We start from the raw sequence: 15,000 nt of genomic DNA on the forward strand, positions 1-15,000 counted from the left end.
GACTGCTCACTAGATCCCATTAGCCATCCTAAATATTGCGTGCCAGGTGTTTACATAAAGGGATCAATGATGCAAAGCTCCCACCCCCGAAAAATATCTATATGAATTATGAATTACACTGCAAAAACACAAATTTGGCAATTCTTTTTTTTTTTTTTGCAGGATCTCATTTGCTCCGTTTTTCCTTTTCTCTGTGTTAAACAGGGAGGAAGAATGCTAATTACGCTCGTATACAATACCCAATATATTTTCAGCTGGATGTGCCAAATTTTGCATGTCAAGACATATGCTTATAGCAGTCCTACATCACTAACTGCAGCTGTCCAAAGTAGCGTTTAGAGGATCCGTGTTATTACGCAGTGTGTGTGTGTGTGTGTGTGTGTGTGTGTGTGTGTGTGTGTGCGCTCGCGTGCGCGCGCAACTCCTGTTTAGAAAGACATGTATTGTTCTCTGAGCGCGCTCAGTGAGGCTTTCCGGGAAGCCCGGCATGGCCAGAGGAAGCCACATGGTAGCGGTGAGTGTGGCCACAAGCCCTGGAGCAGGCTTTTCCCCGCGGAGCCTTGTGGACCAGGGTCTAACAGCGGCCATCCTGTCACTCTCGCGTTCCACCCAAACTCGTCCTTCACACAGTTTTTCTTTTTTTCTTTTTTTACAGTGCAAGTTGAATCGCTGTGGGTTTAAACGGCAGGGCGATCAGTGTCGAGACGGTAGAAGTGATGGAGGCATTTTGATGACTTTGCAGAGTAACCTGGAACACCTAGAAACCAGAGTGGCTCATTGTTTGAGAAGGTTATTTAGTCCAATTCCAAGCAAGGGTGTGCTGTCAGCTGTACATTCCACACTGCACTGCTTTGCAGCACATAATGTTTCTTAAATACAGTCTTTAAATGTCTGAAGCAGGGGCTCCTTTGGGAGGAATATGTCAGATAGCAACAAGCACAAAGATGTCGGTTGGGAACGTGACATATGGCATATGTACCTGCCATTGTCCTACAACTCCAAGCACAGCAATCGTTAGGAGATAAAAACGCCTGCATCCACTGGATGCTTTAAAGTGTAAACACTTTGAAGCGCTCATTTTCCTTTCTGCACAGCCAACAGTGTCAGAGGTTCTCCAGGCAAATGGTAGCGTATCGTGGGTTTCCATCACGGCTGGAGAGCGCTCAGTTTTAGGCTGGAACAGTAACCTCCAACCAGCATTCGATATCGCTGGGTGCTTTTGGCTCCTCGCCAGAACGACATGAAAGAAGCAGATGTTTCGTTTTGAAGTGAGCATTTTTTTAATAAATGATTTACCCCCACCCAAGACCCCCCAAGAGTCCTTTGGAGAACAGGCGAAATATATACATCTCTCTGTTGTCATAAGGGTACGGCTGTCTTTTCTCTATTGTTCTCCACCATCGTGTCCTGACAGGTTCCTCTAGCAGACGCTCACTCCGACGCCAGAGCATCCAGGAACTTGGTCCATGTCTGTGTGTGGACCTCAGCCAAAGTTTGTAGCAATTCTGTGCAATTCCGTGCCACCACTGTGCCATACTACTCACTTTGATATGTGGATGTACAGAGGTGTTAACATGCATCGGGGAGAGAGGGAGAGAGAAACAGAGTGAGGGAAAGGGAGATGTAGGGAGAGAGAGAGAGAGAGAGAGAGAGAAAGAAAGGGAGAGAAAGAGAGAGAGAGAGAGAGAGAGACACACACACGGGTGAGGACGAAGTTTATTTTGGGCCCGACCTCTGCTTCCCATGGCTCCACTGCTAAAACAACTGCATTAGGCTCTAATGGGGCTGCCGGAGAGCCAGGTTCACCTTCGCCATTACTCTCCAGGCATCCACACCCAACGGGCAAGCCACTCCATCAGCCTCAAGGTCGGGCCGAACGTTGCCCCCATTTTCCCCGCCCCCTCCAACGGCCCCTCCCCTACCCCCGTGCGCCCCTCCAGGCCTCCTCCGACCCGCTGCCGCTGGCCCTCGCCCCCGCTGCGACCCCCTTCCTCACCCTGGTACGCCTGCTCCCCTTATCCTGTCCTCTCCGGGTCCCAGGGTGCCGCTTGATGATGAATGGGGCACAATTAGTTTCATCCACTGCCCTGGATTCGCTCTCTCGCCCTCTCCATCTCGAGAAACAGGCCGTCACGGAGTCACAACGCTGGCCCACCAACACGAACGTCACCACAGCCGCCGCCTGCCTGCCGCAGGCTTTCGGCGGGACATTCGGTACCAGAGAAATCCGTGTTGCCTACATCTTCCCGCTGCACTGACAAAATGTTGAGCGTTTCCCACACGCGTCTCTTAAAAGTATCACCAGCGCCTTCATCGCACATTAATGTTCAGACCTGCTATTCTGCGCGTGCAAATGTGGGATTTCTACGGCGTTTCTTTAAAACGTACGCCGCTACAACTGACAAGGCAAAGGCATCTCTCCGTCTTGAAGAAAAACACCAAGGATCTACTCTCATGATTCATTCAGAACTGCAGTTAAAAGGGTCCTAGCTGGCTCCCTTGCCTTTTTGGCACAGAATCTTGGTCTTTTGTTGTAAATTAAGTTCCAGATTCGCTGCGTGGAGCTGAGGGGGTGGCGTGGCGAGTGCCAGTCACCCGAGGGCGGCGCTGATTGATCTCAGTGGCTTCCTGGGAGGCAGCGGTGACCGTGCAAGCACAAGTATCCCTGTGCAGCGTGGGTGCGTCAAGATGCAGACACATACAGTTAACGAGGCATGCTAGGACCGTCCCGCGGGACTCCGGAGAAAGGTGTGAGAAGCTAAAGCAGGACAGAGAGGGACGTAAAACACGAGACGTGACGAGGGACATGGAGTCCTCGCTAGCACGGTCGACGTTGCCATGCTGTTGGTACCGACCAAACCATCAACGGCACTCTAAACGTTCTGAAATCCAATAAAGGTCATTCTACTTCTACGTCTCATCACTAGGGGTTCAGTAGTTCCCCGTTTCCCACCAAGACGTAAAAACATGTTAGCAGCTATGCTAATATTACACACACCTGGTGTTTTAAAGCTGGGATCTCCTCCGACTGGGGGGTGGGAGAGACGGATGTGGGGTTGATGAGGGACAACTGAGAACAGAGTCAACAACGGTGGGGGAACGTTGCGACACACAGCCCGAATGTACGGCACAGAGGATGGGTCACAAAAGACAGACACGAGACAAACGGACCACACTTACCACCATGACGCGAATCCACTCAAAGTGCCAGGAAGCCAAAATATCCTCGAGGATATGGCTTTGCGGCAGACAGCCGTCATGGAAGGCGCCAGAGCCCGGCACCTTGTGGACCAGAATAAATTGAGATCCTTTTAAAAGCAAGGTAATAAAACAATTAAGGCAAAAAAAAAAACCATGCATATACTTTGAAAGATACTGAGTGATCTGGAGGGACCATGAAAGAACGGAAAGTATAAATAAAATGGATCGAATGGATCAGGGAAAGGACAGGCGAGCTTGTGTTTGTGCACTGAGACAACGCCGAGAGTCCGTGGGCACTCTTCTTATCGTAGCACCTTTCTTTGTGTTTCTTTTTCTATTAGTCAAACATGATTAAAATGCAGACCCTAAGAGCATGTCTACGGAAAAAAGAAAAGCAAGGAGGGAGTGGTTCAAAGAAAGAAAAACAAAAGTGGTGGGAATAACACCGGTCAAAAGCGTCTTTCATCTTCCAGAGGCGCGTGGAAGAAAAGAAAAACTCACAACGGCACAAACTTTTCCTCCCATCTCTCTCGCTCCATTCTCCGCAGCACTCCTGAGGGATGGGGGGGGGGGGGGGGTCAGTGGGCGTAGGGTTCCTTACCCGAGGACACGCGCAGCGAATCACAAGACCCAGAACAAGTTTTCAGTCACAGTTTTTCAAAGTATCAAAAATAATCCCCGTCGTACTCTTTAGGCCAATTACATGCGGGCATGCAGCTATCAGCCAGATCAACTGCACCGCTCCCATCCGCCGCGCTGAGCGCTCCATGTGGCATCTACAGATAAGCCGTGCTAGGAATGTGCGATTCCAGCTGACATAATTGTGCATGAATTGGGATCAGAGCTTTGGCATTTCACGGTGCAAGGGGGTTAGCTTGTGTTTTCTTCTGCTAATATCGCCCTTGTGGAGTTATGGGGAGATGATGAGAGTAAGAAAGAGAGAGAGAGAGAGAGAGAGAGAGAGACAGAGAGACGAGAGAGACGAGAGATCTGGCTGTGAAATGGGTTTTAGGGTTGCCGACAGGCCCAGGGGTCATGGAAACGGGAGTGTGTCATAATGGCACCCCAGGGCACCGAGACTGTGATACAGCGGCAGTTATTACCCAGCATGCACCTGTCAGGGCATCGATAACCACACTGCTTCTATCAGACAGCCCAGCTGCTCCCGCAAGCCCATTAGATGCCTGATTACTGAGTGTAAATGCCAAAGCAAGCCAGACCGCAACAAACCTCCTTTCCCCAGAATGCTGCTATCTGATCTCCTATAACTGAATGAAAGAGCAGTGATGAAAGATACATATATACATATACTTTAACAACAAGAAAACAGATAATAAAAATAAACAGGATTTGCACACCCAACAATGTGTTCGTTTTACCTTTTTTTCTCGTTAAAGTGAAACAAGAGAATGTTCCCACAGCACATTCTCTCCCTCTCTAACTAGAATGTCTTCAGTGTTTCCATGCTTGTTGTGTTTACTTACAGGAAGTGCCACACAGTTACCCGCTGCTGCATTCTACAAACAGAAAGAATGAGAAGAAAGCACAAATGCACACAAACACACAGACACACTCACTCACTCACATATGCACGCACACACACACACACACACACACACACACACACAATTCTGAACAGCTGTTGGTCATGTAAGGAGGCGTGTGCAAGCTCTGGTAAACCTGTGAGCTTGACATGATTGCTGTGTGTATCTTATCTGGAGCCTCCTCCTGAGGCTGTGTGTGCACGTGTGCGTGCGTGTGTGAAGAGAACTGCTCCAGTGTCCAGCCATGCGTGAAGCCCTAATCCCACCACCCTTCCACCAGCTCTCTGCCCAGGGACCTGGAGCCTCAGAGACGGATCACCGCTTCACACTCTCTGGCTTCATACCTAGGCGTTTGTGCCAACGTACAGCAAGCCCAGCGCAGTACTGTGAACATCACACACTTAACAGGGGCATAGGAGATCGGAATGTGGAGCTGAGATGGCAAAAGACTACCTCTGCTATAACGATATTTCAGAAGTGAGAATTATTAGGCCGTGTACAATGCACATCTTGGAAAGGATGAAACGGAGCAAGAAAACAAAGTTCCTTCAGTACATGCAGTTACAATGCATTAGCATATGAGCACTAAAGTCTGTTCCAGGGTCAGTGCACCAACTATAAAAAGCACAGAAAATATGACCCATTGACCTTTTGGGGGAGGCTACAGACAACCACAGCTGCAAACCAGATGTGGTGGCATATCGACTAATAGCCGTAGTCTTGGCGCTCCCCCATTCCTCTCAAGGTCCACGCGTACGCATTTGGTGGGTCTTACAATAATACTGCAGGGCGTGGTGAGCTCATTATCACCTACATAATGACCTGCCACTCCATCTACGTGTTTGCTTTTAGCTCAGCGAGAAGGTGTTAAGATGTTTCCGGCTGTTATTATGCAGGCTGCCGATTTCTTTTGGTGGTGACAGTGAGTTCTCTGGAGACAGATTCCTCAACATTCTCACACACACACACACACACACACACTCAGCACTACGTCCCCTGGCTGAACTAGACGCCTCTGGGAAAACCCAGGGGTCTGTTACTGGGTTCATAAAGTGCTGCACGACGCAGGCATGAGCTACAGTCTAGACAGGGTCGTCCGTTTCCACATCACATCTGGAGGCTGGTGTGTTCCTCACCGGCGCGAGAAAACAAGAACTGCACGTTTGATATACAGCCCTCACTTCACCTGGGCAGGTGTTTAATCCCAGGGGGACGTCTGTTGAACCTTCCACGCGGTCGTCCGTGAGCCCCGCTGCATCTCCCCCACCCTCTCCGTCATGTCCGCGTGCCTGCTTTACTTCGGCCGTTGAACCATCACCATCTATTAGCCCTGCTGGACTTCTCACAGAGAGCAAGCGACTAATATCCACACCGGCTCGGAAGAAGGACACTTTTCACGATCGCCCGGCGATGCACTAAGCGAAAACACATTGCCGAGGCTCAGGTCAGGCCCGCGCAGGGGCCGCTGTCCAATGGGAAGCAGGTGCTCCACTTTTTTGCCATGTAATACCCCATTTAGCCCTGGGGCCAAAGGTCATCCAGCTAATAGCTGCCTGGTGCAGACTGGGAAGAGCCAAGCAGCGGGCCGGCTGGAACATCTGGGACTTATTGCACATACTTGCAACATATGCTTCACGTTCAATTAAAATGAGGCTTTGGCACATTTATTCATCTTTTTTTTTTTTTTTTTTTTTTTTTTTACTGCAAAACCTTCATCCAGTAAAAAAAGAAAAAAAAGCAGGGAAAGAAATGCTGACCTGACCTGACCTTTAATATTGTACTATTTGAGCAATCAGAAGAAGCAGCGAGAGCATGGGGTCACCATGGGGTCACCAACTCTGAGCGAGAGAGGGAGTGAGAAAAGAAACGGAAAGAGAGCGAGGAAAGCAAAGCTCCACCCATATGTCGCCCGCCCTTCCAACGCCGGGTACGGTAAACCTAACCGGAAAGGACGGCATCAGAGCGGTCGTGGCGCGAACGAGCAGGGAAGAGAAGAGCGAATCAGAGACAGCAGGAGAAATAAAGAAGAAAAATGGCTCTCCTTCCACTCCCCAACAGCTGAAATGAAACCCGGGCAGTAAGGAGCGAAGATCAAACGCACACCCTGTCAGGGTCGGCATACCGTGGTCTTCGTAGTGTGTGATACAGAGCGGCTCCGTACAGTGATGGCGATAAACATAATCGCGAGTTTCAAAATGCGCCAGCTTCCAAGACGTGACACTAGCTAAACACCGGGGCTGGGATACAGTGGGAATATACGGAGAGTTAAACCTTCAAGCATGAAATGTCCTTTGTGATGTAGCGTCTAGTGTGTGTGTTTTTCTATAGACTTGCCAAGGCAAACGAACACTGACCAGGACACCATATTAACGTAATTGCAATTGTAAAACAAACAAGATGTAAGCTTTCTAGATAAAACACATGAAAGCGTGGGAACAATCACCACACACTGGCCCATGTCTAAGGCTAATTTACTTAGCCAGTAACCAGGTTTACCCAATCATACATTACATGACTCTACAAGGAGTGTTTAATAATCAGAATGCTGAGTTTATTTATCTATCTACTCAAACCTGGCTGTGGTGGGGTTTTTCTTTGGAGTTCTTAACCTAAGCAAAACCTATCCTTGACCTAAGACCTTAAAATTCCATCCATTCCAACACCAGAAGAGTAAACGGTTTTTACATTTTCACACGCCACACTGTACCAGCGCCAAGTCATTGTTCACACAAATATTCCAAATATTATTGCATTTCATTGAAGATTACACAGGGTTTCACTTCAACACAGGCCCACGGCAGAGCTGCACTGGGTGCTTGGGGATCTGTGCACACAGGCCAACCATGCAGAGACGGCTGCAGAAAGCAGAATGAACTACAACAATAACTTAATGTTTTACCTTTCAGAAAGTTCTATGTATTTGGGTACATTTGCAGTTCTGCGTTTGGGTAGAGTAGCCTGTGCCTAGGCCTTCGCGCTTACACCCATATACTTAATATGCAAGCTCCGCCCCTGACGTAGGCAGCCCTCTGGGCATTCAGATTCACATGATGGGAAAATGTTAAGAACCTGCCAGAGCATCAATACCGCTGTGTGGCGCCTACGCTGGCGTGTGCCCGGTGATTAAACAAGCGATTGGGTTTAGCAGATTGTTTCAAAACTTGCCACAGACTACAAAAAAAAACCCAAAGAAAACCCCACACTTCCCAGATTATCCCAGCTATGTCCTCATTTCTACAACCTTCCTCAGACAGACCCTTAGTTATACTGACCCATTTCCAGACAATGCAGCCAGCAGCAGTGGTATTTTGGAAAAGAGTAATGTGGCTCTCTCTCTCCCTTCCATCTCGCGTCCCCCAGTCAACAGCCCCAGCTCTGTCTGCCCTCATTTTGGCCTGCAGACATTTGAATGCTATTAATTGCACTTCAAAGGCCCTGAGAAATATCAGAAGCTCAACACTGGGACCCTCAAGCCAAGTTTATTTATGTGCGCGTCATTCACCTTTATCCTGGGCATAAAAAAAGAAAAGAAAAGCACTCTCGTTGGTGCAGGGACTGGGATTTACAGGCCCGTTCCGGCACGGACGCAGAGAAAGCCCAGCTGTAGACCCGAGCTATATGTGACGCACTCAAAATGCCACGAGATGAGCAAGGCACAGCTTGCAGAAACCAAACTTCAGCGAGAGAGACATACGAGAAAGATCTGGACTTAAGATTTAAAAAAAACAAACAAAAAAAAACAAAGTTAAAGCATCTTTTCAGGAAAGGATTCAAAACAGAAGCATCCGATAAGGAAACACCGTCAAAGAATACGTCACTGTGAGAGCCCCTGGGAGGGAGACTCCATCACTTCTAGTTCAGGAAGTCAAGTCACATCTTTGCAGTCATCTAACTGCGAATGAATCCGTGTTAGCCTGCAAACTAGAAGTCTCCAAGCATGTGCGATAATCACCTTGTCATCTCTGTCATAGTCTTCGTCCTCCTCCACCAGTATGTCCTCCACGGCTTGCTAATGAGCGTGAAACGGAGAGAACAAAAGAAACACAGAAGAAGAAGAAGAAGAGGAGGAAGAAGAGGAAAAAATGAAAATCAATTTCACATGATTATAATACCACATCTGTAAAGAAAAACAAATGATCTGCTTGGGGGTTTTTTTTGTTTTGTTTTTTTTTTGCTTGTTTTGTTTTGGTTTTCTTTCTTGAAAGAAAAGAAATCCCGCACTTTCTTGGGCTCTAAATTCATCAACAGCACCGTGTTGTCCACGAGGTTATAACCTCAGCCTGGCCATCGCAAAGCGAGCTGGGACACAGAATGCTAACGACATGCTTCAGTGGACCGAGACCAGCAACACAATAGTGTCAGCCAAGCCCCTTAAGACTTGCTTCGCCCACAGTTATGTGCCTGTGACCCCAAAGCAAACCTATAGCCGCTCAATTCTCTTTAAAGGACGTGAAAACACACACACACGCACGCACGCACGCACGCACGCACACACACACACACACACACACACACACACACACACACACACGCACACACACACACACAAAGAAGAACAAAGGGAATGGATCCAGGCAGTTGAAGATGGACACATAAAAAGTCTCCACAGTTCATAAGGACCATGTGCCCAATAGCTGCGTTTGGCTCCTGTGCCAACACTGTTGTCATAGTAATCAAAAGCAATGCTTTGGTTTTGCACTTTCATGTTGTGCACTTGTACTGCATGATTCTGTAAACACAGGCCCTGTCTTCAATGTTGCTAAAGCTAACACAAGTATAAATATAATACAATTACTGTCATTTATGATGCAAGGTGTTTCAGTGAAGCAGACCATTTCTTGATATGCTGCAAGATCATTTATAAAAGGGAGTGCTCTTATTATCTAAAATAATACCCCAAATTATTATCACAGTAATAACAACAACCAAAAAGTCTCTCATTGTCTGCGCTGACAATTTTTGCATTTGTTATTCGCATCCCGTCGTCTCATTTACCAATCCGGACGAGCCAACAGCGAGGTGTTGCTACCAAAGTCAGGCACATTGGCAGGAATATAAAGAGTTTATCTCGGTCAATTGAAAACACTCCATCAAGCCAGGGTGGCCCCTGGGAGCCAGAAACGAGTCCGGATCGCATGTCTGTTTTCGTTGCCGGAGGAGGGAACATGGATAGATCGTTATTTCTCCTCTTGTGGCTCCTCTTGTCAATCACACATCAAAAGCTTCAAGGTCATGTGTACGCTATTTACATAAGGCAACTCCTGAGTCTAAAAACCCCGAAAGCTATCGGGAGCAATGTTCTTTCTTCTTTATGATTTTTTCCCCCCCTTTCATATTTTGGCTCTCCACGTCCCTTAAATAAGTTTTCAGTGACGTCCAAAAAAAAAAAAATTGCTGCTTAGCAAACAATAGCTTTTGTTCTTTTGTCTTGTTTTAAAAGGCTGCCATAAGCCACTTATGCAAATGCTGCAAGCAACAGAAACAAAAGGGGAGGGTTGCAACCAGCTCCAGCGACTGCTGGCAGTGAGCGGGTGATGATGATGGTGCTGATGATGATGCTGTTTCGTGGAAGCGTGCATCAGTCCACCAACAGAGTAATGCAGTTTCAATGGCAGGGTTAATCAGAGGTTAGTACCGAACGCTGCACAGCAAGACAGAATCAATCAGGATTCGCAAATCGAGCGTTAAGCAATCAGCCGGAGCCTTTTTTTAGGGGCAAATAAAAAAGGGAGCCGTCTTAGGGCAGGACTCAGATATTGGCGAGTGTGGGTCAGCAATCGGTCAGTGTGGGTTTTTTGTTTTGTTTTCTTTACAGTGACGGACAGCAGCCGGAGAGCAGGAGAGCTGGAAAGTTCTTCCGCAAGTCCGGCCTTTCGGCGAGGGCAGCCCCCCTTATCCAGACACTCCCTGTCACTTCCATCCTGGCCAGGTAATACACTTTTTCTCCTCTCTGCTATCAGCAGAGGAAGAGCAGAGCTATCTGTGCTTTTAATTCTAACCTTCGCTGTGACAGGTGCGCTGGGAATACACGCCCACACCAGACAACCCATCTGACATTAAGATATGTACTTTCAACCCCCCCCTTCTTCCCCCCCCCCTCACTCCTTCTCCTCTTGCTCCTCTTTGAAATGGGAGACATCTCTGCAGCCACTGCAGCTGCTCGGGCCCTGGTCCTGTTTGGTATGCGGCGTGTGGACCAGAGACCCAAGAGAAAACGCAGAGGCCTGGACGGTTGATAAGGGCTCTCAGCGGAGCCGCTCTGCTCCAGGCGGTCCCTCCGCAGGCTGTCAGATCCCCGCTGGTCGGGGCGAGGGCTTGCGCTCACGCCAGCTCTGTCGGTGGGGCTGACCCGAGACCCGCGCTCCTGGCAAAGAGCGGGCGCTACGAGGGGCGCCCGTGTTCATCTGTCACCACGCCGGTTTAGCGTTTCTGAACGTCGGATCTGATCCACTAATTCAGCCATGAGCGCGCAGTTATGTGGGCAAAACGGGAGTGGGGTGGGTGATCGCGGCGTTGCAGTGTGCCATGCGGCACAGCGCCCGATCGGACGACCGCAAGTGTGACGCCGCTGTTTGGGATGACGCCGGGGGTCGCGCACTGCCAGGAGCGTCAGCGGAGGTATCAGTGCCACGGCTTACGGTCGCCTAGAATCTGTAGAGGTCTAGAGCCAGAGCGTAAACCCTCTCCCGCCCTGCCGGCGTAAAACACCCACACGAGCGCACACAGCCGTGTTCTGTAAACAAAACCCTGGCACGAGAGCGACGGCAGCCCGTCGACAGCGGTGGCCGAGACAGAGAGCTCACGGAGCCGAGACAGAGAGCTCACGTCGTTATCAAAACCGCAGGTGCAAAAGTTCACATGGATACGGTGGCACAGACCTGAGCTGCCAAGCTCTCTTGCTGCCTGGGCGTGCGAGTGAGTCGTTGTTGTGGTGCAGCATTGCGGGGTGGGGGGAGGCCGGCGTGAGGTGGGGGCGGCGGTGGGGGGGCATCAGTGGGGCAACAAATGCTACCAGTTCAAAGTGACATGACCTTTTGATTTTGTCACCTGTCAGGGGGCAAGCACAGAGGAGACGAGCTGCATCTCACTGGAGCAGGCGGCAGTACTGGAGGCGGATTAAAGACCGCTCCTCTTCCTCCTCCTCCTCCTCCTCCTCCTCCTCCACTCTCTGCCCCTGCTGTCATGCGCTCCCTCCTTTATAAACCAGCATGTGCGTGGCATCCCTGTCAACTGTGCTCACAGGCCGAGTGCCACAGCGATAGCAGCGCCAGCGCGAAGCACCTTTCGGAGCGCGAGCGTAAGACTGGATCTCGCCAAGCCCTCTTTGTCAACAAGGTGGGACTGACGCCGGAGGTGGACTCGACAGGCTTCTCTCGGCCCCGCCCTTCCGCCTCCACCCCTGGCCCCAGAGCAGCCCACCTGCACCAAAAGGCAGTGAGGACAAACCCAACCTATCCCTTATTCATGAAGCCCCATCCAAGCGCTTCATTTTTCAAATTACACACACACACACGCACGCAGTCGAAGAGACCGTGGAAACACAGCTCAGCCCAAACAAGAAAGGAGTGTCGGGGAAAAAAAAACCCCCAACTGTGTTCAAGTATCTGTTTATCTATAGCGATGTGTGAAACTACTGCGAGTTCTTACGGTAAGAGCTGAGGTAAGGGGGAAAAAATAGGCTCGGTTCCAGTACAGATCACCTCCAACTCTCTCTCAACTGATAAAATATATATATATATGCTGTTGAAGAGATGGATGTGGTCCTTCATGCCCGCTCTTTTGCTGGACACACGAGATGATAGCGGCTCACGCGACAGTGACGTCAGGCTGGAAGTCAGACAGAGTGATGGATCCATGACAGGTTTCTTCCCAAGATCAAGCCCCGTGAGAGACAGACGAGCTTCAGGTCTTCCAGCTGACTGCCTACATCACAGTGGAAATATATATGATGCCCAGAGCCTGCTGCCCCTGCTGGGCTGTGTAGCATTTAAGAACAATGATATGCTGACCTACAGAGACTTGCAAAAGGGGAGAGAAAGAAAAAAAGAAAGAAAAAAAAAGCCCCAGAAAAGCAACAAATAAAGAATTTATCACATGCCATGTGAGTCTGGAAGTCTTCTAGCGTGATTATCTTTGCTGGCAATGCAAATGTTTTGTTTTATAACACATGTGAGAAACATGGCTGCAGCTATCGTATACCGCTATACGCTGCTAATTTCAGCCGGAATTAAAGAGCGCCGGAAAGAAAAAGGTTCAAGGATTGGTGGAAGTAGGAACACAGCCCCTCTCCCCCAACCTCTGCCAAGGGTTGCTGGGAAGGACCTTAAGATGCTTAATTACGTACAGGCTGGTGAAAGAGACGTCACTGTGTTTCTCCTGCTCTGACAGTATGTGCTATAATTAACACCTTCAAAACATCTGGTAAACTGTTTTCAGGGCCAGTGCGTTCGGCGGAGCGGGTCTTCCAGGGCCTGTCTGATGCTTGACTGAGCCCAAGCACTTGTCCTGGACCCCCGACCCACTCCAAACAAACAGAGCTTGAGGGGCTGGTGGGGACGACTGCTGACAGGTTCCATCGGTCTAGCCGGGGTCTGGAGGCGGGGGTTCTTCCAGCTCTTGCCAGTAGTGGCCCCTGTAGCCAACGTGAAATAACGGCAAGCGATCATTTTCTTGTGTATGTTCTTTTGTGATATTTCTTCTTATGCTCAGACCATGATTGACAGGTTTGGCTACTTTTTTTTTTTTTTTTTTTTTTTTTTTTGCTTGTTTGTTTTTGAGGGGAAAGGGTCCTCTTCTGACAGTTCCAGATGATGGACAGCCTTGGTTCAGAAGTCATGATCTGTCTGACTTGCACCCTCGCTGAATTCATCCACATAATATCCATTCACTATGGCTTGGAAAAAACCTCGCGGAGGAACTAAAGGAACCTACTTATACACATCTCAGAGCTGCTAAGCATCTCCTGTTTGAATACACCAGTTTGGTAGCATAACCTACTGTTTAGAGCATAGTTCTCCCAGATGGTAAAAAGAATCTTTAACAATAACAGCCCGTGGCAGAGGGGTCAGGTAATTGGTGGAGGGCCAGCAGGCGGAGCGAAGGCAAAGAATACGAGAGTCAGGGGTCAGCTGACTACAGGTTAAGTGTTGAGCCAGCATGTCAACCCTTGAGGTAACAGGCCTCTTCAAGTAAATGACAGCTGAAAGTGGGTGTTTGTTTTTCCTGTATATTCCAGCCTGCTATTGGGACCCACAATAAATGATTGTTACCAAATCTGAGATGTGGACCTCCAGAGACCTGTTCCTCCGCGTTCAGGGTAACGTTTGCATTCTTTTCGAGTTAGGCCGATCCCTTTCAGAAACCAGAACTTTCCCAATGCTGATCCTTACTGAAGGACCACGGTTTAATTTTACATAAAGCAATTAGCAACAGCTAGCTCTTTCCATCTTTTCTGCTCCACTTTCCCGTTATATCAGGGTCATGGCTGGGGGTTTCCTAAACACTCTACAGAGGAAACCACACAACCATAGGCTCATTCCCAGACAGCTCACCACTTCCCAGCACTCTGACAACACAGGGAAATGCTCACAAACGCAAACAAGGAACACCCTGTATGAGTGACGACGCACATTTATCTCAGTGTTCGGAGCACATATGGTGCGCGTCTGTGTGTGTCTCCATAGCTATGTCTTTTAATAGCCTACATTTATTACGACAGAATGCAGACATAACAAGGACATAATACAGCGGCAATGTGAACAGAAAAATAAACGCCCACGCAAACGTAACAGCAGGGGGCACTGTCATGAAATACTAAATGAAATGATCCAGGCGGCGTGCATTAAGAATTATTCTGTGGACTGACTTAGTCAAGAGCGTAATAGGTTTTCCACAAACGAACAAGTTCCAGTGGCAACACAGACGAGAAGGTGGCAGAGCTGATAGCTGCAGCTGGAGGCCAGCCTCTTCAGTCCTGAGATATTAGACCAAGCCAGGCTCAACACAACGCACAAATTCTACTCACTGTAGCGTTTAATATGCATGCGTCCTCATTCATATTCATACTGAGGGACACAATATCCCATCCAGGTGCTTTTAGACTATCTGGATATTGTACAAGCCTGTCAGGAGGCTTCCTCTCTCTCTCTCTGTATCTCTCTCTCTCTGTCTCTCTCTGTCTCTGTCTCTCTCTGTCTCTCTCTGTCTCTGTCTCTCTCTGTCTCTCTCTCTGTCTCTCTCTCTCTCTGTCTCTCTC

General features: G+C 48.9%; 1 protein-coding gene across 13 annotated transcripts in view; it reads right to left on the reverse strand.

Annotated features, from left to right (window-relative positions):
• Positions 1-15,000, reverse strand: part of mctp1a (multiple C2 domains, transmembrane 1a) — a 116,313-nt gene that overhangs the window by 12,434 nt on the left and 88,879 nt on the right. For 5 of the 13 annotated variants that reach the window (XM_035529707.2, XM_035529705.2, XM_035529706.2 and 2 more), the window contains 2 exons: positions 8,698-8,754; positions 3,181-3,282 (listed from right to left, as the gene is read on the reverse strand). In XM_035529707.2, the coding sequence (XP_035385600.1) occupies positions 3,181-3,282; positions 8,698-8,754 (159 nt within the window). The other 8 variants (XM_027006215.3, XM_035529708.2, XR_003410367.3 and 5 more) reach the window with 7 other exon arrangements.

The sequence above is a fragment of the Electrophorus electricus genome, chromosome 5, assembly GCF_041902795.1.
Source record: "Electrophorus electricus isolate QZ-2024a chromosome 5, ASM4190279v1, whole genome shotgun sequence".
Taxonomy (NCBI): Eukaryota; Metazoa; Chordata; class Actinopteri; order Gymnotiformes; family Gymnotidae; genus Electrophorus; species Electrophorus electricus.